The sequence below is a fragment of the Haplochromis burtoni genome, unplaced genomic scaffold (genome assembly GCF_018398535.1).
Source record: "Haplochromis burtoni strain Fernald_Lab_line unplaced genomic scaffold, NCSU_Asbu1 Contig_296, whole genome shotgun sequence".
In the NCBI taxonomy this organism is placed as follows: domain Eukaryota; kingdom Metazoa; phylum Chordata; class Actinopteri; order Cichliformes; family Cichlidae; genus Haplochromis; species Haplochromis burtoni.
In genome coordinates this window covers 363100-387075 of record NW_024582657.1, presented here as the reverse complement: position 1 = coordinate 387075, position 23976 = coordinate 363100, and the positions used below count along the sequence as shown (strand labels likewise).

General features: G+C 41.2%; 3 protein-coding genes across 5 annotated transcripts in view; 2 read left to right on the top strand and 1 right to left on the bottom strand.

Annotated features, from left to right (window-relative positions):
• The first annotated feature begins 1709 nt into the window (after positions 1-1709).
• Positions 1710-8762, top strand: ubtd1a (ubiquitin domain containing 1a). Of its 2 annotated transcripts, XM_005940658.3 has the most exons (5): positions 1710-2078; positions 2427-2513; positions 6903-7130; positions 7607-7792; positions 7912-8762. In XM_005940658.3, the coding sequence occupies exons 1-5, from the start codon at positions 2027-2029 to the stop codon at positions 8124-8126; spliced, it is 768 nt and encodes a 255-aa protein (XP_005940720.1). In that variant the 5' UTR covers positions 1710-2026; the 3' UTR covers positions 8127-8762. The 2 variants fall into 2 exon arrangements, with proteins under 2 accessions (XP_005940720.1, XP_005940721.1); XM_005940659.3 differs by lacking the exons at positions 1710-2078; positions 2427-2513 and adding an exon at positions 2538-3963.
• A 999-nt stretch (positions 8763-9761) lies between these two features.
• On the top strand, positions 9762-19974 carry rrp12 (ribosomal RNA processing 12 homolog). The gene is made up of 34 exons (XM_005940660.2): positions 9762-10077; positions 11166-11389; positions 11508-11591; positions 11706-11782; positions 12112-12217; positions 12303-12419; positions 12570-12708; positions 12820-12947; positions 13041-13139; positions 13237-13328; positions 13414-13525; positions 13624-13724; positions 13834-13948; positions 14031-14173; positions 14253-14374; positions 14475-14539; positions 14641-14803; positions 15374-15528; positions 16024-16091; positions 16453-16546; positions 16663-16821; positions 16937-17017; positions 17103-17208; positions 17319-17426; positions 17518-17675; positions 17749-17840; positions 17946-18101; positions 18194-18366; positions 18459-18569; positions 18650-18696; positions 18788-18866; positions 18976-19043; positions 19134-19216; positions 19316-19974. Exons 1-34 carry the CDS (start codon positions 9939-9941, stop codon positions 19416-19418), a joined length of 3867 nt encoding a protein of 1288 aa, XP_005940722.1. The 5' UTR covers positions 9762-9938; the 3' UTR covers positions 19419-19974.
• A 1491-nt stretch (positions 19975-21465) lies between these two features.
• Positions 21466-23976, bottom strand: part of antxr1d (ANTXR cell adhesion molecule 1d) — a 26203-nt gene continuing 23692 nt past the window's right edge. For both annotated transcript variants that reach the window (XM_005940662.3, XM_005940661.3), the window contains exon 18: positions 21466-22634. In XM_005940662.3, the coding sequence (XP_005940724.1) occupies positions 22323-22634 (312 nt within the window). In that variant the 3' untranslated portion in view covers positions 21466-22322. The remainder of the gene's footprint in view (positions 22635-23976) is intronic.

Sequence of the window (23976 nt, the reverse complement as noted above, 5' to 3'; positions counted from 1 at the left end):
ATGGCTGTGGGCCGAGCTTAGCATTGCATGTATGTATTGCAAATTAGTTGTGGGCAGTTTTGACAGCTGCATATGCAACCAAATGTGTTTTTGTGAAGGTCAAAACAAGGTGAGGGAGATCGCGAGATGAGTGATTTACATAATCTTTTAGCCCTCAGAGAACTGGATGCTCAATTCTTTGTACTCAGTATTCAGGAATTATATGTCATGCCACTGTGGGAGACTGAACCTTGTCCAAAACAAAACACTGATGCATCTCACCTCATCAGACACGTCAGGTTATTTATATTATGTGTTTCTTTTTTTACGCTTTCTTGTGTACACTCTAAATGAACTAACGGATAAGCCGTGCTTTTTGTGCCAGGACTAAACTTGGCATGGATTACCATGTGCCTAGACAAGGATACAGCATAAGCGTGACTTTTTGGGCATAGGAACACTAGACAGCCACCTATGGTGTCACCAGCTGGTGAGGTGCAAAAATGGAGTAAAAGCTATTTTTTTCATTTCTCCTGATTAACTTTTAAAAGCTATAGCTTGTAAACACTGCTCACCATGAAATAAACCACTGATATAGACAGGAGACTACAAACTATAGGAAACTCTGGAGCAGGCTGACATTTTTAAAGCTTTTGTGACCTCTGTGATTCACTTGGGCGCACTGCTAAGAAAAACAGGTTGGGGATATTGTCTGCAAATGTTAGCTCACAACACAATAACTTGTAACAGAGATGCCTTTATATTTGTGCAGGTGTGTCCTACAGGTGTGGGTTGATGGGAGTCAGTTGGTTGTAGAATGACGTTCACGCCCTGAAACTGTCACTGATGTCCTCGTATAGCAAATTTAGATATTTCAATGTGGACAGTCTGTGTGCTGTCACCTAAATATAGGCAAATAATAATAATAATAATTATAATAATAAGATGCTTGCGAGAGGTCTACACACAACTGTCTGTGAGTGGTTCATTTTAAAATTCAATTCAATTTTATTTACACAGCGTCAAATCACAACAACAGTCCCCGATTATAAAAGTTAGAAAACGCAAGAATGTTACACACATTTACACATTGTATGCATTCATCCATAGTTATTCATAACTACTAATTACTCACAACACAAATACAGGATTAGTCAGGATTTAACATATTCACAGTTTGTGGACACCTTAGTCAGATGAGCTGTCCCACACTGATTTAGTGTTTCACACTTTGTTAGGCAACATGTTACTCAGATTCAGTGTTGTGGAGGGGAGCACCCACCCACCAAAATAGAATGAACAGGCTGTAAATTTCAGAAGCTTGATTAGTTTTTCTTCAGAAACTTTGTTGAAATAGCATATTTGTATGTGACAGATTGTGCACTTTCATGTAGCTGAAACTGTAGATAGATGAGTAACAGTTGTGCCGGTGGTGTTTTTCTTAAATTAACTAAAACTGCAGTTGTTTGTAGTAGAAATGTCACGTTTTATGGAGACCACAGTATAGCATCAATTAACCTTAGAATCATAAATAAAACTTCCGCCATTCATTTCAGAATAAAACCCCAGTTGAAAAATGTAACAATATATTGTGCAATAACCCAATAAATAAATTTTAAAGGTTTTGTCTTTGACAGGACTTATTTGAGAGACATTTTCCTGTCGTTTCAAACTCTAAATGGTGGTTAAAAGACGGCTAAATTACGTTTCAGCCACCCTATTATCCCGAAGGAGCGGTTTAGCAGTTTCCTGTCTTGTTCTGACGCGACCGCTCTAAGTTACGCATGCGTACAGACTGCAAGTCTTTAATTCTGGATCAGTGTGGACGGATTGTGTTGGTAGGCTGTGTACACTATGATTTGGAGGAAATGTGGATACTGATCGCATATTTTTGGAGAAGCGGCTGAGATTTACTAAAGGCTCTGCAGAGGCCACCTGGACACATCGCCTCTGCACAGACACACTGGGTCTGTGCCTGTCCTCCTACTTGGCTGATTACCTCTTCTGCTGATCGTCGCGTGAGGCTCGAACTTCACCTGAAGTTCGGATGTGGCAGGCAAACTGCAGACGAATGCATAATCTAGCAGACTGGATTTCCGGTATGTAAAATAAATATATGCATTGATTTGGATTCATTAAAAAAAAAAGTAAGAGTGCAAAAACACAACTCTGGACGCGTGCGTGGGAAATAATCAGCTGGCATTAGCTTCAGGCGCGTGTCCCCGTCAGCTGGCGGTACACGTGACGTAAACACATCAGCTCGTCTGACCTCATAAGAACAAGGCGTGCTGAGCTGTCATTCCCTGATGGTGCTTTTCATATAAGGCACTCAATTTCACATCATTACCAACAGTTTATTTATGTGACATTATTGCACGTTCATTTCAAAGCGTTTATATTCGAAAATATGTAAAATATGACAGATTTCTCCTTGATCTGAAATGTAGGGACAGTGATGGGAGGCTGTGTGGGGAGGAGTAGGATGGATGGACAAGGGAGTGCCCGAAACTCGACAAGGAGCAAAAAACGCGGAGGTAAGAAGCTGGACATTGGCTTCGCAGATGTTGAAATAAGTGCAGCTTCATACTTAGGACATCATGTCCGCAAAGCACAAACCAGCAATGGCTTTCTCTACATCTTTGCTGACTTGCAGTTTGTGGTGATGTAACTCTTGATCTTGAGTGACCCTTCTAATATTCCTCCTTGACCAGCACTTTTGTATTAAATTATTATTTTCCAATATTACCATCGCGGTAGGGAGATTACTGTATAGTGATGTATTTAAGCACATCAGTTAAACACTACATAATAATGGGACTTACTGTCATTGAATTCAACCAATACAACGAGACACTTTCTGCATTTTTATTTACACTACATATACATTCATGTAGCACCTGCCAGATGGGCTGTAGGATAAAACCTCAGGGTTTCAGGTGTTGCATCCTAGCTACACCTTTGTTATTCTGAATACTTATAGTTTCAGGCGTTAAATGTGTCGTGGCTTATTCATGTGTCTAATCCGGGTTTAAGGACCTGGCCTGATAGGACAGATTATATAAACACTGTTCAATCCATTCACAGAGCCTGTGTGCTGTGTGCTGTGCTAGACTGCCATTCATTATGCATTGAGCAGCAGCAGGAGCCTCCACAGAGAGTTTTTCAATCAGAGATTGACCTACTTGGTACATGATGTGCTTTATGTGCAAAACATATTCATATGCAGAAGGAAATACATTACCTGCAAGACAGGCATGACCTCTTAGACATTTCGATCACCATCATAAGCTCAGACCTCACAGTTTGGTGAAATTCAATGAACTGCCTCATTGTCAGTTGTGAGAAAGTAGCATCGTATTTCTATAATTATCACAGCCTTAGAAAAGAAAAAGAATCGCCTGTTCAGGACATTTCCTCGAAGTAGACATTGGCTTTCCTTTGAATCAGACTGTAATTGTCTGACAACGCTTTATTGTGTGCTAATAGGTTTAGCACTTTGCCTCTGAGTATTTTTATCCCAGCTCTAAATAGAGCTGATAGGATTAGGGCTCTTGTGTAAAGACGCCACCTTCTGCCAAGGACACTCAACTTGCTCTCCTCCTATATTCTACCTGTTTCCATGAATTGATTCAAAGTTATTTTGGGGTTGTGGTGTGTTTGTTAGTAGAAGGGGATAAAAGTGGTGGGGGATCAGTCATTTTTCAGCAACTGGGGAAATGTAACAATGATTAGCAGAGCTGTGATTCTTAGTCTGCGCAGCTTGGTGAACTAGATCAGGCATTTGTTTCTTCAAGCTGGTCCGACCGAGCGGAGACTGTCCTCTTCCTCGGGATCGTTCACTGTAGCTCATCGTTAAGGACTTTTGATGTACAGCAGTTTGGCGCATATCAAACCTCAGCGACAGAAGAGCAATGGGAGTACCAAACTCAAGGGAATACAATTACTATCAGGTTCCAAATTCCCCTTTGAAGATTTTGCTTAAAAGTAAGTATAGATTTTTGTCAGGGGTGGAAAAAGTTACTCTGGGTGCAATAAAATGCCCCAGAGGGGTATGTGTTATAGTCTTTACTAATGTTTTTGCTGTTATAATGCCATTATGTAGTGGTAATTGGTAAATTAGCATTTGAAGCGCAGCTGAAAAACTGATTTACAATAACAAATGAAAATCAAATTGTATCTTCAGTGCTGCCTTTGACTTTAATACTTTCATGATGATCCATTAAAGCCTGCTTTAATGGATCATCATTTTATTAGTTAAAACATTTAAGGTGTAAAAGCTGCAAAGCTTTTGCACCTTAAGTGTATCTTAAATGTATGAAGACTTTGTTGATCATTTTTTTACTTGCGCAGATGTTGACATATCTGACTTTGTGTATTTTTCTATTATCTATTATACAGTTATTATGAACTTAGTATTACATGCACATTTTACAGTAGGTAGATACAACACTGCTCACAGATCCTGCTTATAGTGGTTGTTTAAAATGATATATAAAATCATACTGCATAAGCAGCAGGTCTACATTAGACGTTTTAATCTCATTCCTGTTATTGCAGAGATTTACTTGTACCATTCTTTTTTTTCTTTTTCTTTTTTTTTTTTTACTTCCACCTGCACATTTTTAGCTCAGGAAAGTCAAACTTGCTCACTCGCTTCAGTTTAAAGTGCTAATCTTTCCAGGGAGCTAGTCTTACAGCTAAAGGACATGCTGTCAAATCTGATCTCCCTCTACGCAAACACTAACACTGACAAACTGAGTACAGCAGCGAGGTGGATGAAGCATTTTTATATTTTGTAGGTCGTCATCACTGATTGCATCTGCTTCAATCTAGTAAACACAACCAAAGCAAAAATGCTTGTACATACTGTTATGTAACAAAATGTACAACCAGGAAATAAAATCTGGCATGTTTTGTTCTGCACTCTCATTCTGAAAGTCTTAGACTTGCACAATCCCAAAACTGTCACTGTGTATTTTCCCATGTCTGCTGGCAGGGTCACTTGTTAGGATTCCAGACAAACAATCTAATTTGCATTTGTTTGGCTGGCATGTTAATTTAGTTTTGCATGTGTGCCTGGCTGCATAATCAACATTACACGGGCTAAAAATAAATGTTTTTGTAAGAGAAGTAAAAGCAAAGAATATAATAAAGCTGCAAACACTGGAACAGGGTGGCATCATTTTATATAGCCGTCTCTAGATTTTAGGGGTATTCTGCTCATGGGTTTAGAAGTGTGGGACAGTTCCAGTTTGCACGTCATTTTTAATGCATAAAGTGTAAATTATAAATAATATAAATGTCGTACTTCTGCGTGAAAGCTCAGGCTGAAAGTTTGATATAAATGAACTTGCAAAGCTTTAACATTCAGCTGATGTGCTCAGGCTGGACATGTCTGTTTAATTCAATCCTAAGGGTAATGTGTGAGGAATATAAATCACATGAGACAGAATAAAGTAAACAACTTAAATGTAAAAAATTTTAATGAGTAAAAAACAGTAATAAATGGCAGAATAACTTAATAAGCAGTTCAAAAGAATACATTTAATATAACCATATGTGCTCATTTTGTTATCTGTCTTTAGGATTAAGGTGTCTATGTACAAATTTAATTCAACCAGACAAATTTTGGGGGAATTCACCAACTGAAATTAGCAAATTTGTCATATAACTCAAAAGCATAATTTTACATTGGAATTTAGTAACAATGTTTTGAGGCCTTTTGTACTGTGTCGTCAGTGTTATAATATTTCAGCTGGTTTCTAGATCAGTGCTACAGAAGATGTCTTTAATATCTATGTCTATTGGGATGTGTATCATTGCTAAATGTTATTTAAGATTTTATAAAGGCTTCCTTTGATCTTGTTGAAAAATCAGATTTGAAAGGGACAAAACCACGCTTTGCAGCAGTTTGTAAACACTCCGTAATTCGATAAGGTGACAGTGTAATTGAGTTGTAGTGGCTTTGTGTTTGTATTTCTGCGTGCGTGCAGTGGCAGATCTGTGTCTGTTGGCTGCCTTTCATTGGCTAAAGGGTTGTCATCTTTCTATCCAATGCCTTAAGGGATAGGCACAGATAAATCCTGTTATGTGGGACCTGCTTACTGCCTATAATCCACTGGTGTTTGCTTGTGAGTGAGCGCCTGTCCGTGCGCATGTGTGTATTACTGGCCACTGCAGTAATCCACAGCACTATAAATAATCACTTTGATTTTCCTCTCTCTGTGAAGCAATTTGACTTTTTGGTACACCAGTACTGCAGCTATACACCAATAGCTAGCAAAGAAACACCTGCAGTAGGTGTACAAAATACTGCTGCTGGAGCTCTGATTTAAAGAAAACGAAAGAAAAAGACAAAAAAAAAGCGCATTTTGGTTACTGGCTAGTCAGTCTATGCAGAAACTGCTAAATATCACAGATAGTGGTTGTGGTGTGTGTGTGTGTACAAGGTATTAAGATGAGCTTTTTGTCCCTTTTTGTGTTTACATGACTCAAACCAAGAACATTTAATGCATTCAGTGCATTTATACCTACATTCTTTTAAGGACACTTCACATCAGAGTAAAACAAAAATATTTCCTGACCTTGGCTGTCTGATGTAATAGTACAGAGCTCAGGCGTTTTTTGGAGCAGTGATGACCTTATCCACTTTAGTAGACATCGACGTAATAAGTAGTTTACTACCAGATACCTGGATTCGCACCATGTAATCTCTTTATTATGTAATTAGAATAAATTAGCAACAAAGTTTTTTTTGTTTGTTGTTTTACTTTTTATAAACTAGAAGTTGTTTTCAAAAGCGTAGCCCGGATTATTTCTGGGTCACAGTCTCTTGGTCATTTCTTAGAGCAGTCTGTAAAATTAGATTAAACACCTCTCTCTCTTTTTTTTTTTTTTTTACCCCTCCCTCTCTTTTTGTTAAGGACGCAATGAGCCTCTAAAGAAAGAGCGTCCAAAATGGAAGAGTGAGTACCCGATGACTGAGGGCCAGCTCAGGAGCAAGAGGGATGAATTTTGGGATACAGCTCCGGCCTTTGATGGACGCAAGGAAATCTGGGACGCACTCAGAGCAGCAGCTCTGGCTGCAGAGTGCAATGACCTGGAGCTAGCGCAGGCTATCGTGGATGGTGCCTGCATTACATTACCACATGGTATGCAAACACACATACACAAAATCCCCTTTGAGATATGAAAGCATAATTTGGCTATAAATTATACGCTGTAAGTGGACTGGACCTCCCAGTGCAAATGCAGAGCTCACTGTAATCATTTTTAAAAGTCAAAGAACAGTTTGCTGAATCCCATCAACTGTGCAGAGATTACTGTTGTAGTAGTTACATAATAGTCGCAGTACTGCATGACCACTGTGAGTGGTCTGATGCACTGAAAGCCCTTGTGGCGTTAGCTGGAAAAAAAAGCAGTCCTCACATAGTCTTCTCACATGTTCATCTGCTTTTAACTGCTACTAATGGAAGAAAAGTGATGCTCAGACAGGATTTCTTAACAGTTGAAATGAGGGGACATGTGTAGCTCAAGGTTAAAGTTGTGTATGTTGTGGAGAGGGATAAGGGTTTTTTTTTTTGGTTTTTTTAACTGGTTGTTTATCTGGGTTATTTCTCTTCTGCAGGCTCTCTCACAGAGTGTTACGATGAGCTGGGCAACCGCTATCAGCTCCCAGCGTACACTTTAGCCCCGCCTGTCAACCTCATCACTGAAACATCCAGCGACAGCAAGGTTTCCGAATCGACGCAAAAACAATCTCAGCCCTCTCCGAGCAGAGAAGAGTTCCAGCTACGGGTGCGATTATCAACTGGTAAGACTTGGAATTATGCATCTGCACATCTCTAAAAATCACGTTATGCATGGATTGTTGGAAATGAGATTTTTTTTACCTGGATAAAAAGATCTGTGTCAACTCTACTTCTCCCTTAGGAAAGGATGTGCGTCTCACAGCCAGCATGGCAGACACCATCGCTGAGCTAAAGAAGTTACTAGAAGAACAGGAAGAAATTGATGTGTCCCGCCAGAGGTGGTTCTTTTCCGGGAAGCTTCTGACCGACAAGACTCGCCTGCAAGATACTAAAATCCAAAAGGAATTTGTCGTCCAAGTGATTGTCAATATAAATCCCTCAGTCATAACTAACTGAGGCAAATGAAGCAAGGTGAAGAAAAGATCATGAATGTGCCAGAGGTGGGCTGCTGGAACAGGAGTTGGTGACATTACTGTCCAGTTAATTCTGCGGTGGAATTTTGTGTACATTTTTATATAAAAAATATATTGCTTTTTGTATTGCTCCTTTTTCTATTTTTCCTTTTTCCAAATGGGGAAAAAAGCACTGAAACACTTTAGGTGAAAAGTAGAGCCCTAAGATGCACATCCCAGTGTCCGTCTATTTGTGAAGCCATGAACTCACAGCTTTGGTGTTTACATGGGTTTCCCTTCTTGTCATGTTTGTTTGTTCTGGTGCTTATGAATAAATTAAATATGGTTCACCTCAGAATCTAGACAAAAATCTTTCTTTCTAACTCTCTTTTACTATCATGTGTTTAGGTAGTAGAAACGTTCACTGTATGTTGTTTGCTCATGTGCACACTGTTTTCATTTCACTACTGTACATTCATGGTAAAGACAGGGAATGTAATGAAGGCACCTTTTTAAAGGGAATAAGAGATGACCAGACTTGCTTTTTTAATTTTATCACTATGAACAAGAAGGTGTAGTTTGATGTACAAATATGATGCTCACTGTACTTGAATAACTTAATAAATATTATAAATTTAAAGTTGTTCTTTTCATTTATTTATTGGCACCAAGATCTGCAATTGGAACTGGATGTTCCCAATAAGGGTTGGACCCCCTTTAGTTGATGAAAATCTCTCAGTTAACTCACTGTCACTGTGGTCATAATATGGTTAACAACAATACTGAGGTAGGCGCTGACATTTAAATGATGCTCAGTTGGTACTAAGGGGCCCAAAGTGTGCCAAGAAAATATCCCCCACATCATTACACGACCAGCAGCAGCCTGAATCATTGATACAAGGCAGGATGGATCCATGCTTTTGTGTTGTTTACGCTAAATTCTGGCCCTACCACTTGAATAACACAGTAGCAACCGAGACTCATCAAACCATGCAGCATTTCTATAATCGTTGATCGTGCAACTTTGGTAAGCCCGTGTGACTGTTCTTGCATCGCAGGATTGTCACCAGCTGATCTTCTGCTGTTGTAGCCCATCTCTATGTTGTGCCTTCAGAGATGCTCTTCTGCATACATTATCTGAGTTGTTACCTTCATGTCCTCCATTCTCCCTTGATCTCTGGCATCAGCAAGACATTGTTGCTCACTAGATTTTCTTTTTTTCAGGCCATCATCTGTAAGAGAGATGTTTGTGTGAGGAAAATCCCAGGAGATCAGCAGCTTCTGAAATACTCATTCCAGCCTATCTGACACCAAGAACCACACCACCTTCAAAGTCACTTAAATCTCCTTTCATCCCCTTTCTGATGCTTGGTTTAAACTTCAGCAGGTCATCATGACCATGTCTACATGCCTAAATACACTGAGTTGCTGCCATGTGATTGGCTGATAAGATGTTTGTGATAAAGCAGTTGAAAATGTGTACCTAAAATGGCAGATGGGTGTAATGACTGGCTGTATTTTTGTATCATCGTTCTTTTTATATGGTTTTATATGCCACACCTGACAAAGCTATACTTAAATTAAGGTCACGGGTTTCCTTTATCTGCAGAAGAGGTCATATCTCTCTTTAGACGATGGCAGTCAGGGTAGTTGCAGTCATGGACCGTATGCTCGTGTTATTCACGCTGTCTGTGGTGGACAGCGCCATCTTCAGGAAACATAACTTGTGACACGTGAGCAAAGCTGTGACGTAGTTTGGTAGGCGACAGAATCGGGCACAGTTGGTGGTGTAACGTGATTATTTTCAGTCCCGAAAATGGTGAAATCGGGGAAACTTCGCTCTGGGACGGCGTCGAAGCTCAAACGGTGGAAAAAAGGACACAGCAGCGACTCTAACCCGCAGACGAGTCGCTTCCGTCAGGCTGCTAAAAGCCGCTTCTTCAGCCGACCCACCGGTAAGCGTTCCCTCTACACGTGGGTCTCCGGCTAGCGTTAGCCATTTAATCTTTCTAGGTTTTGACACAATCAGCAGCCACGTTCAAGCTGCTGGCAGAAACTTTAACGTCATATCGCCACATCTATATCTTTTTGTCAGGTTAAATAATTTGTATGTCAGTTTAGTTTAAGAGCAACAGCTGCTTGTGTGTTTGGAGCTCAAAGTCCAAGCTATCATCTTTAGTTGTGTAAAAGTATCTGCCCTGCACCTATTAAGCCTAGAAAAGATGTGCTTTACAATAAATGTGCAAAGTTTGTCAGTTATTAGACGCAAAGGTGGTTGTTTTGGCTCTGTAGCCAGCTGATTGTATGAGCAACAGCATGTTTAGGTTTGAACATCCAGCTGTGATTTGAGTATTTACATCTGCACACTGGGTGAAACGTGCACAAGTGACTCCCCTTTACTTATCTGGTCTGCTTAATTATGAGAGTCCAAAGTAACTAAAGAATAGTGTAGCAATAGTTAGGATGGTTATTGGTAAGATATTGTTGTCGTCAGTGGTGATCTAAGCTCAGACTGTCAATTCACTTTATTGATTCCTGCTCAGTTTTTTCCCTAAGACTAAAAGGTTGGCCTGTACATATTTTCAGCATCAGCTGTTTTATTATTGAGTCTGAACATATTGTAGAAACAAAATAGGAAAACTGGTTGCATCGGACTAAGGTGTGCAAAGGCTCCAATACTTTGGGATTGTCTTTACTGTTTTGGAAATGTCTGAAAAAGCATGCATGCATGGAAAATTAGATGATAGGTTTGGTGGCATGCATCTATGAGTGACTGGTTGACTTGGTAGTGGTTCACAGTTAGCATGCCTAAATAAAAAGCAGCTTGGTCTCCTCCTCTTTGGGAAGGTTAATTGATTTTTTTGTTTTTTTTTCCCAAGTCAACCACATGCTTGTGCAGGTGAGGTTAGGTAATTCGTCATTCAAAGGGAAAAACTAAAGGTCGCGCTTGCTTGCACATCTGTCTCCATGTCTAATTTGGGGTCAGAATTTGGTGTAATAAGGTTTTAGAATTCAGTTTTTGTTTTTTGTTTTAACCCCACAGGAAAGAGTGATCTCACAATCGATGCTCTCAAGCTTCACAATGAGCTGCAGGCCGGTCCGCTGGAGATCGGCACTCGTAAAGATGCCGCCATGGAAGAAGAGCCAGAAGAGGCTGTATCACAAAGAAGTTCGGGTACCTTCCTCAGTGGCCTATCAGACTGCTCCAACCTTACCTTTAGAAAGGTGCAGCGCTTCTGGGAGTCTAATTCAGCTGCACACAAAGAGGTGGGCATCACTTTTATGATGGGCCATTTATTGATAACATTTTAGTTTGGGTGCTGTTTATATTGTGAGCAAAGCTGGACAGTGAGCTTCCCTGCAGCTCTAACTTTGTCTTCTACAGATCTGTGCAGTGTTGGCAGCCGTTACTGAAGTGATCCGCAGTCAAGGTGGGAAGGAGACTGAAACAGAGTACTTTGCTGCTTTGGTGAGTGCTTTTTTAAAAAAGATTCTTTTAGATTTTATGGTGTGGTTTGATTGAAAGGAGGCGTAAATCAAGGTTTTGTTTTTCAAAATCCACTAAATCTTATTTTCCTCTAAGATGACCACCCTGGAGGTTGTGGATACAGCAGAATCCCAGGCTGCAGTGGCATACCTCCTCAACCTTGTCATGAAACGGTAGGACCCAAATACTTAAATGTTACTCCACTAAGCAGCACTGTTTCCTCACAATAAGAAGTTTCCTGGTTTGAACCCTGGCTTGGGACTTTTTTTTTTCTCTCTCTCTGAGTTTGCACGGTCTCTCAACCGTGGGTTTACTTAGGCTTCTTCTCACAGTTCAGAGACATGCGTGTTAGGTTAACTGATGATATTCTCCACCCCCCATCGACAGAAAGTAGAGAAAATCCTTAAAGTGTTAAGATATATAAGCGTGGCTTATAATGTCCACAATAAATACAACTGGTGTGTTGCATTTTTCCATCTGCTTGACGTGTTGCATTCCTTAGTGTTCCTGCTCCGGTCCTCAAGTCGAAGTTTTCCGACACCACCAAGGCTCTGATGGATGTCATGTCCAAACAGGCCACATCTGACACTACCTCGGCACTCAGATGGGTAAGTGGGCTTGTTTCTGTGTCTGTTTGGCTCTTCTTTTGACAACTGCAGCAATGCTTAGCTTTGTTATTTTTCTCCTCTGCAGATACTGTCATGTCTGGCCACTCTATTGAGGAAGCAGGACGCATCTGTGTGGACTTACCCATCTACTCTCCAGGCTTACCATGGCCTTCTCAGCTTCACAGTGCACAACAAGCCTAAGGCGAGTCCCACCAACCTGCTCGTAACTGCTCAGCCACACTGAACAGATGCGTTCAGTCTGTCTTGGATTTACTGCTCATCAGCTGTATTAAACATTCAGTGAAATACTAAATGTGAGGACATTTGTGCCATTGAATTTTTTTCCTTTCAGGTCCGTAAAGCAGCACAGCAAGGTGTTTGCTCCATTCTTAGAGGCAGTGACTTCCTGTTTACAGAAAATGCTCCAGCCCATCATCCTGCTGCAGTTACCACAGCCAAATTCTGCATAAAGGAAATGGAGCAAGCAGGAGGTGAGACAACAGGTTTATTAGGACCGCGGGTTGTTCTCTATATGATGAAGGTTTGTGCGACTCTATGGCTGTCCAGCAGGTTGTGGGTAATGTTTGTGTTTTTCCCCATAGGCAGTAAAGAGGACACAACCGCACTCCATGTGCTTGGCCTTTTGAAGGAGCTGATGGGGACGTTTCCTCTGGGAGCTGTCAAGTCCTGTTGTGAGACTCTGCTGCGAGTGATGACACTCAGTCATGTGGTGAGAACACAAAAATATTCATAGGTGCTGCCAAATCCCCCTTATTCATCATCGTGGATACTCAAATATAGTTGTCGATGTCTCTGACTGTAGTTGGTGACCGCTAGTGCCATGCAGGCCTTTCATCAGCTGTTCAGCGGGAAGCCCAATGCTTTGACGCTCTCACCAGAACTCAACGCACAGATCATCACTGTGAGTGAACATAAACCAAACAAGATTTTTAAAGTTCGATTTTTAGTTATAATACAAAGCTTGGTGTGAAAACTCAATTGTCATCTCTTATCTCCAGGCTCTGTACGATTACCTGCCCAGTGAGAATGATTTACAGCCTCTGCTCGCTTGGCTTGCTGTCATGGAGAAAGCGCACATTCACCTGGCGAGGTAATAAATGAAAACAGTACAACAGATTCCCATAACTGTGCGTTTTCCAGTCCGACTGTTGGTCCACAACATCCTTGTCGTCTAGTTTGCAGAGTTCTCTGAGTTTGGGTCACCTCCCTCGCCTCTTTTCTGCTGCGATGTCCTGCTTGTTGTCACCTCACACTCAGGTGGTTTCTGCAGCCACCAACACATTAAAGGTAAGGGACAATGAAGATGGGTATCTTTAGCAGATGATGATGTAAATGCTTGTGTGCACGCTCCCAGATGAAGATTTATTCCTGGTTATCTCTTCCAGACGTTGTTGACTGAATGCGTTGCCTCTCCTATGGAGGAAATGGGCACCGTCACTGGCACAGCATCTTCAGGGAACCCCTCCTATGTCTGCAAAATGTTTCAGTATGTTTCCTAGTGTTAAGCATGCTAGTCTGTCTTTTTTCCTTTTTGTTCTTAGGAACTACATATAAATGTTCATCATTACGATTGTGGCTGTGCATGTGTGTTTCAGTATTGTAGAAGAAGGATTGTCCTATCGCTTCCATGCCTCTTGGCCGTTTGTGCTGCAGATTCTGGGTTGCTTCTATCGAGTTGCAGGGAAACAAGCTCATCCCATCATGACTAAGGTATTGCCACAAAATTTTGCTGATCACTAGGCTGTCAAAGTAAGATAAGTTTGCTTAACTCCATGTTTTGTGTCCTGGACAGTCCCTGCAATCTCTGGCAGACCTGCGCTCCACTCCTCATTTTGCCTTCAGTGGAGAGTTGGACCTGGCTGTAGGAGGAGCTGTGGAGAGCATGGGGCCCGAAGTGGTGCTAGGTGCCGTGCCTCTCAACATCACTGGCTATGAGTAAGGACCCAAACATAGTAGTATTCTTGATGTTTTTATTGCTTAACAAATTAACAAACTTTTTTTTCTTTGTCTTCAGCGATGACTTGGAGTTCCCACGCAGCTGGCTGGTTCCAGTCATAAGAGATCATGTGAAGAACACTCATCTTAGTTTCTTCACTTCCTATTTCCTCCCTCTGGCTTCTACACTTAAACAGAGAGGTAAACAAAAAGGGGTATGGTCCTTTGGAGGGTTAGGTAGAACAAAGGTGCATTTTCTGGCTTGTGTGTACTGATAGATCGCTCTGTGATTGTGTTGTAGCTGTAGAGTTGGAGCAAACAGGGCAAAAACTGGAGGCCAAAGTCTATGATACCTTACAGCTTCAGGTACTTTTACAAACTTCATGTAAATAAGTAAACAGAACCACTTAATGAATTATTACAATTTTTTTTTAGCGCGTGTTGCTTTCTTCTTTTTCTTTCTTTAGATTTGGACCATGCTTCCTGGTTTCTGTACGTGCCCTGTGGACGTGCTGACAGCTTTTAAAGGCATTGCCCGCACTCTTGGTATGGCTGTTAATGAACGGCCAGACCTGAGGCTCACAGTATGTCAGGCCCTACGCACCATTATCAACAAGAGCTGCTCAACAGGTAGGAAAACACATGGTCGAACAGTAAGAGAACAATATAATCCTATGTCTACTCAATTATGGAAACATTCATAACCCTGAGTATTTTGGTCAATATTAACATCGTGTTTATCCAACATGATTATTCATTAACTTTAGAAGCAACATCCACTTATTGAACTTAAATGTCTCAACAGTGGATCACCTTAAACTTTGAATATAAGTCGATTACAACAAAAATGAAATTGAAGTGAGATGCAGAGTCATAGAGGTAAGATTCAGAAAAAGGCCATGAAGCCTGTCACAAAGAGCACATTTGAAGGCCAGTGCCACAGTGCTGGTGGTCAGAGCTTTCAAAATGGGAGGCCTGGAGGTTCACATGAAAAGAAAAGACAGAAGTTGATTTGTATAATTGGAAGAGAAACAGTCCCTTAATACAAGATCATCATTTCTTTATGCCCTTTATCTTGTTGTAATAATTGAAAGATAAAAAGGTATCTGGGGGTTAAATCAAGTCACCCAACACTTGAATCTTCTAAATTTGTTCATTTACAGTGTTTTGTGTCCTTTTTTTTTTTTTTTTCCACTGCAGAAGAAGAAAAGGCCGAAGTGGGCCGCTTCTCTAAGAATTTCCTGCCCATCCTTTTCAATGTGTACAGCCAGCAGCCTGCTAATGGAGAGTCTGGAACCTACAGGATGGCTGTGCTGGACACCATCAAAGTGTATTTGGGTATCACTGAAATGCCGGTTCGTACGGCTTATTTTTCTTGCATTCTTTCGCACTAAATTGCATGCAGTTACTGCCATATTGAACACTTTGAAGTGCTCCAGTCATTGAGAGCTGATCATGCACTATATGGTCAGAAGTACTGGGCCACCTACACTTTACACCATGCCATGAAGCTCCTGGCACACAGTTTTTGTGCTGATGTTAATGGCAGAGGTGGTTTGGATTCTTTTACAGACTATGAGCCTCAGCACTCAGTGTACCTGCTCTGTAACCTAAATGTTTCCATTTCCAACAATGCCACTTGTAGACATGTAATAACCTGACTTGTTGCAATGAGCTCTTTAATATGATGTGTGGCCCAGTACTTTTCATACAACATATTTCAGCGTATCTAATCTGAATTTGTACAGAAATTAATATATTTATAGGCAAACAAGGCCATCATAGGCCATATTTCTTATGCTGGTTTATCACTAATGATAATAATAAAAAAAAAAAATATCAACCCTCAGATGATCTGCACATTCCTGCAAAAAGCCACAGAGAGGTTGACCAGCGCAGAATCAAATGAGTTCATACGGTAAGTCATAAATGAGAATCTCTTGCCATCACCTTCTCTCCTTCTGAATCGGTGATTTATATACACTGAGCTACATGAGCCAGAGGATTAAGAAGTGAGTGACATTGGTCATCTTTTTAAAATGTAATAGTCTGCTCAGGGAACCTTGGGTCTTGTCATTCATTTGGATATTATGCAATATCCACTCAGTTATGGGTGGAAAAAACCCCAGTGCACCTCTGATTTCACTCTCTGATGCCAGCAGTCTCCTTCAGCAGAAAATTACACAAAACCTGATCAGGAACAGCTTGAGGAACGAAGCCTCTAAACATCCCCCATTGTCTAATTGATTCTTTTTGTTTTGGCTTTATTTGCATTTTAGGCTGTCAGTGATGGATCTTGTCGTTGCTATGGCTCCCTGTGTTGATGAAGTCACCATGACTAAAACCTTTGAGCTGATAAGGCCATATCTGGAGGTAAGAGCACTTGTAGTTTCTGATTTAAACCCATCAAACTTGAGTAGTATTCTTGTTAACTGTGTCTCTGTTGGTGCATTTTTTTTTTTTTTTTAATTGATTTATTTCTTTTTCAGACAAAAGAGCCAAGCATGCAGAAGAAGGCGTACCGTGTGCTAGAGGAGATGTGTGGAGGAGAGAGAGATGCATGTAGATCGTTTGTCATGTCCAATCTGGAAACACTCAAAGTCGTGCTGCTTGAGACTCTGAAAAACGCCTCTTCACCTGCAAAAAGGGTGAGTGTGCTGTTTGAAAGAGAAGTAAAATAAACGAGACACTCAAAGGGACTTTATATTTTGGTTTATACTGCTGTCTGATTTTTATCTTCCTGTTTGTATTGCTTTTCCACAGCCGAGACTTAAGTGTCTGAGCCACATCGTAAGAAGGTTAAATGAAGATCACAAAGACTTTATCACCACGCTGCTGCCAGAGGTATTGTCACAAAAGAGTGCTGGCAAACACAGAGAGATGGACTACTGGTTTTTGTCAGTTTTTATAAGGATGTTGTGTCTTTCAGGTGATCATATGTACGAAGGAGGTGTCTGTTGGTGCTCGTAAGAGTGCCTATAATCTGCTGGTGGAAATAGGAAATGCTTTTGTCCGCTTCTGTGGAAATGCTAAAGGTAACATACATACATATTGTTTCTGCTAAATTTGCACGGACCCAAATCTTTCCACAAAAAAACTTGATTGTAAAGGTTTGTAATTAGTTGCGCTTCCATCTCTGATCCAGATGCCATGGAGCAGTATTTAGTGATGGTGTATGCAGGACTCACGGGCTCCGTCACCATGATCACTTGCACAGTGTTGGCTCTCACACGCCTTGTGTTTGAGTACAAAGGTAGGCCTGCTGACTTTCAGCAATTCAGTGGTGTTGATTTCAGGGTTTAGAGTCTCGGACTGGATTCAGTGTGCTTCCTTTTCTTTCTCAGACTCCATAGAGCTGACCACCATGGAGCAGCTGCTGCAAAACATTTGTCTGCTGCTGTCGTCTCATACCAGAGAGGTAGTGAAGGCTGCCTTAGGCTTCATCAAGGTCATCCTCTTCATCATGGACCCCAAGACCCTGGCCTCGCATGTCACTGTCATGGTATGTACTGTACATTGTAGTTAATGGAGTTGCATTATTTTATTTTATTAAATATTTTGTTGTTTTTGTTCAGATGGAAGGCATTGGAAACATTAGGGATGATATGAGAAGGCACTTCAGAACAAAGCTGAAGAACATCTTCACTAAATTCATCAGAAAATTTGGGTAAAGGCACCACATTCTTATAGATGCCATCAGGGCTCTGTCAGCTAGCTCGTGGCTCTAATTGTGTGTTTTGTTTTTTGTTTTTTTTCCTTGCTGTGTGCTCAGTTTTGAGCTGGTGAAGAGTATGCTCCCTGCAGAGCACCACAAGGTGCTAGCAAACATCCGCAAGGCTGAGGCTCGGAACAAGAGGCGGAAACAGGCCACAGAGGAGCAGGACGACTCTGAAAGTGAGCAGGAAGCACCTAAAGCAAAGGGTGAAAGGTAGGCCGCTGTTCCCAACATAAAACCCTGCCTTTCATCGTGCATTTGCCCATCTCCTTCCTTTAAAAAACCAAAAACTTTCTGCCCTTAAGTATCGAGGAGATTCTCGCTGAGTCGGACAGTGATTTGTCAGAGGATGAAGGAAAGACTCGCGGTGCTCAGAAGAAAGCAGGCAAACAGCAGAAAGGACGGGCTTGGCTCAAAGAGGGAGAGGAAGATGACCCACTTAACTTCCTTGATCCTAAGGTTTCGCAGAGAGTGTTAGGTAAGACCATCTGTTTTGTTTTCAATGGGTGCTTTTTGCCTGCAGTTTAATTTCTGAACAAAAGTATACTCAGTTTTGTTGTCGTTTCATAGCCACAAACCCAGAGCTGAAGAAGAGTGCCAAGGCTGACCACGGCTTTAAAGTGACCTCAGATGGACGGTTGATCATTAAAGAAGATGAAGATGAGGATGTAAAGGACAAAGGTAAGTGAGATCCAGTGCTGATCCGTACATTGCTTAATGTGTGATCAGACAGTGATAACAATTTAAAATAAACCTCACAGATGGAGGTGAGATGGAGGACATCCTGGAAGAGGCTGGAGTCAAAAGTGTGAGTATTTAACCTTCAACCTACAGAGTTTGTCTTCTCTGGGACATTTCAGCACAATTTTATTTACTCTGTCCTTTCAAAATGCCCTCAGAAAAAGTCACAGAAGAGGAAGTTTAATGATGACAACTTTGATGATGAAATGGACATCGAACCCCAGTTGAAATATAAAGGTAACGTAAATTGAATTAACTTTTTTTAGCAACTTAAACAAGTTGCTAAAAAAAAGTTTAAGCAATTTAAAACACGTCATACTAATTATACGTCTTCTTTTTTACGCAGCTGGAGGTTCAGGTATCCACAGACCCCTCGGACATGGCCAGGAATTTGGAGCCGATTACAAATCAAAGGTGAGTCTGAGAGCAGTAACTGGACTGTGATGTGGTCCTAGTTGTGAGCTGTAGTTCTGAATGGTTATTCTTTGGTCTTGCATTCCTCAGAAAGGAAAAGGAGATGTAAAGAAAAAAGGGAAGCTTGATCCTTACGCTTACATCCCTCTGAAGAAGGCCCAGCTCAATCGCAGGTATGAGCAGCTGCTGTTACTGTGTAGATCTGTAAAACTCTGAAAGCTCTGGAGTTTAAAAATTTGGTTGGTAATATATTTTTATTTATTCTCCCAAAGGAAACGTGCCAAACTGCAGGGCCAGTTCAAGGGCATGGTGAGAGGAGCCCAGAAGGGGGCGCTGTCTGGAAAGAAAATGCAGAAGAAAAAGAGGAAAGCCTGAAAACAAACAACAGAGTATTTTCCTCACTGGACTCTAAATGCACTGTGTGCAATGGCATGTTCATGTATATGCCAAACGTTTGACTTACACCTAGGATGTGTGTGTGTGTGTGTGTGTGCGCGTGTGTGTGTTTCTGATGAGTGTCTACAAAGGTGAAAGCAGTGTGTTATTAGACTTTGACATCTTTAAATGGTCCCTGACAGCTTTCACAGCAGCAGTTTTACAGGCTTCCCCTGCCTTAATGGTTTTTGTTATCCTTTGGCTGTACATCAGAGAAATGTTTCTGCTATGATGAACACGAGTATATTTATGTGCTGAAATATACAAACAATATTGGAAGTGTGATGCGTGTCCTGTTATGTGTTCTTTGGTCCCTTGAGGGTGCTGTAGGCTTCTGAATAGTCAAAAAGCTGCATTCACAGAGCTTTTACAGCTCAATCTAAATGCACCATTAACTTTGTGGAATATTTGAACCTGTTATTGCTACTTAAGAGACTGAATCAAACAATGTAGGTTGCTTGTGCTATGGGGGTTAACATAAATTACTGTTATGTGATTCATTTTCCTTGGGTTGCTGTGAAATAAGTCGTGTCAGCTACTTAAGACACATAAGAAATTTATGCCAATTAATTGTATTTTAACTTTTTGTTTTACAATAACACCTAATTCCCAGTGAAACATGGTTTTACATGTTTTCTAGCAGCATTTATGTGTAAATATATGACAAATGTATCACCTATTTTTTAGAATTGTGAATTTGAATAGCACGTAAAGCAGTTGTCAGAATTTAGGAGTTATTTTGCAGATAGCGACACCTGATCAAATATGCCAATTGCATGGCAGTAAATCAATACACTTAGTTATGTAGACTTAGTCAAGATGACCTGCTGAAGTTCAAACCAAACATCAGGATGAGGAAGAAAATGGTTTTAAGTGACTCAGACTGTGTTGTGGTTGGTGGTGCCAGATGGGCTGGTCTGAGTATTTCAGAAACTGCTGATCAGCTGGGATTTTCCAGCACAACCCTCTCTAAGTGAAAATACTTTCAGAGCTGTTATCTGCTTCAAGCTCATAGGTAGGGAACAGTAACTCAAATAGCCACTTGTTACAGTCGAAGTTGCATCATGTTGCCTTGAAGCAGATGGGTAATAACAGCAGAAGACCAAAACAGGTGCCACTTATTTCAGCTAAGAATATAATTTGCACAGGCACACCAAAATTGAAAAATGACAAGTTTTGATTTCTGCTGTAATATTTGGATGGTAAGGTGAGAATATGGTTTAACTAACATGAAAGCATGGATCCCATTCTGCCTCTTTCAAATTCAGGCTGGTGGTGCAATGGTGTTAGGAGTTTTTTCTTAGCACACTTTAGGCCCCTCAGTACCAACAGCATGGTTTAATGTCACTGTGTACCTGAGTATGGTTGCTAACTATGTTCATTCCTTTGACCACACTGCTTTCAGTAGCATAAACAATTATGTCACAAAGACCAATTGATCTCAAACTGGTTTATTAAGCATGGCAGTGAGTTCACTGTACCTGAATGGCCTAGATCTAAATCTAATTGGTCACCTTTGGGATGCGGTGGATCAGGTGTGCAGCTGACAAATCAAATCTGCAGCTTCTGTGTGATGTCATCATGTCAATATGTGTCAAAATCTCAGGATTGTTTCCAGCACCTTGTTGAATAAATGTCAAGAAGAATTAAGGCAGTTCAGAAGGCAAAATGGGATCCAAACCAGTACTAGTAAAGCATATCTAAAAAAAAGAAAAAGAAGAAGAGGCCAGTGGGTGTATGTCACAGACAGCTTATTAATGTCTGGAGAGCAGCACAAGTGCAATTAGTTTAAGAGCTGCTTAAAGAGAAATGCATTACATCACCAAATGTTGCACCGGGCAATAGCCAATTAACTAATAAGTGTGTCATAAGGTCCGTGTTGCACTGATCCCGGCGAGGCTAGAAGCTGATTTACAATATGAGTGCAGAAACATTCTTCAAATATAACATGCTTTTAATTACTATGAAAGAATTGTCTGGCAGGAAGGAGATTTAAAAAAAACATTTTTATTAAAGACAGACATTCAAAGTTGTTAATAATGAAATAATGCAAATGATATACAAGAGAACCCTGAAGATACAATTGTTCAGTGGTGTTGATAAGAAGACAAATACATCAGATGCCATGCCACAGTACTTCCTAAAAGCCACCCAGATGCCCCTTGCCCTTTAAAGAAAAAACCCAGGAAAGTATCTGATACTAAAGAGAGCATATGCAGACAGGGCCTGTATTCTAATAAATAAAATGCGGTGTAACTGCCCTGCAGTTTCAATAGGATCACTGAACGTTTAAACTTTAAGAAAGAGCTTTTGTTTGAAAAGTTAAACGATGAATCGGGGTGATTTTTGTAGACACCCAGAAAATAAAAAATGCAAAATTTCAGACCACTCCCTCGCTCAGCATTCTTTCCCTTTGTATTTACCAGCACAAACTGTCATGAGCCAACTTTCAGCCACACACAAGAAACCCCTTTTTTTACTGGATTGCACTTACTCTAAACCATTTAGTTCACCATTGCATCTAAGACTGGACATACAGACTTAATCTTTAACTACATGCTTGTTTTGTTTTTTGTTTTTTTTTTCTAAAATGTTTACCCCCTTTTTTGTATAAAAAAAAAAGAAACTTGAAAGTCAGTAGCTGATTTTAAAATCAGATAAATACATTTTGCTGTCCAGCAACAAAGCACAGAGCTTCAAGTTTGAGCTCCTGGCTTGTAAGATTTGAAGCCTTTCTGCTGCCTATGAGTCATCAGAGTGAAGAGAGGACATGTTTTTTTTGTTTTTTTTTTTAATGGAATCGGCTGACCTATCAGCTCTTTATCGTGGGCTCTCTATTTATCATTAGAGCCTGGGTGGGGGTCGAGAAGGCGGGGGTCCTGGTGGACCCGGGGGTGTGCGAGTTGGGGGTGGACACGGAGGTGGTCGTACCATGGATGGGGGTGCCCTTGCAGGTGGTGTGGTGCATGAGGGTGGTGTGGTACGGGGCCCCCTTGACGGAGGCTTCGTGCGGGGAACGGAGTAAGACACCAGAGGTTGCTGTTCAAAAACTGGAGGAGCGGGCGGAGCCGAGGGAGAGCAATGTGCACGAGGAGGGGCCCGGTTGTTTGGGGTGGACTCTCCATCTTTGACGCGCTGAAAGCGAATACAGCGGCCCTGCATGACAAACGGAGAGAGATGGTGGTTTAAAAAAAAAAACAACAACAACTGCTACACATTATTATTTAAAAGCAGAACGCAGATTAAAATACAGTGCATCTCTGTGCACTGGCACTAAGTTTTTAAGAGCCACCAGCCAAGATGGGTTGCGTGAGACTTCTCCCAGCTTTACTAACACAAGGATGTGTGTTTTAGGGCCTGGAGGGCACACAAAGCTGCTTCTGTCTGCTGTCCACACCTGCACTACAATAGCTGTGATTTTAGCAAAGACGCCGAGTTATCGCACAGGCAAGTACACACATACATACACAGAGGGCAGCTTTTTCTGTTTCCCCTCCTCTTCTCTTGCAACCTCAGCAGTGACTAGTCCTTTCTTGGCGTAGAACAGAAAGTGGTTTATGTCTCTTATGTGCTTGACTTGAAGGAATGTAAAGGAGGGATTTCAATATCACCACAATAGTTAACAGAAGCCATTTAGCATTTTAACATAATTTACAAGTCAGGGAGAATGGAACACTTCTCTTATTGTCCTCTCTGTTCCCCTGCATAGCATCCCTCTGCAGACACACACATGCATGCTCACTTGTCCTGCTCAGTCAGTGTGTGAAGGATGGAGAGTAGGTCTCTGTGTCACAGACCCTTGGTGGTCTGATTATAACACCTTATTAAACAGAGAGGCCCTAAAGTCACACAGGGGCCATTAAGAGGGCCTCAGCAGCAGTAGCTTTGTAACTGCAGGGTCATTGTGTTGTATGTGTGTGTGTATGAAGGGTATGTAATTGATTGGGGGCGGGCCGGGTGGGAGGGGGGTGCTGACTGCTTTGGTGTTGTTGCCGGGCTGCTGTGAAAAGGCCAGTTTGTGAGCAGCAGAGCAGCAGCAAAACACCAGAGAGAGCATATGGACACAATGAGAGCACAAGCTCATGAATATGAGTATGTTTATGTGTGTGTCTGTGTGCGAGAGAGAGAGACTGTAAACATGCATCCACCAGAACATATGGCCTCAAATGAAACCTCTGGCTCATGAATAACAGAAAGAGAGGTGGAGAAACCTTCATTAAGGTGATATGGACATATAAGAGCTATGTGAGAGGTCAAGAATGAGTCACTTGTGATGGTCACTCTCCCCATTTGCCCCTGTGACTGTGTAATATCTGTCCCTACTTTATCACCCCTCTTGGCATTTGTTTACTTCTGAGCCTCAACTCCTTTTCAGGAGAAAAACAAAGCCCTGAAACACCTCCAGCATCCCTGCTTGCACCACTCTTCTGACAGACACACACACAAAGCAGATTGTTTTGTACGCTCAAGGGGAACTCTCTTTCTCTTACACACTCAC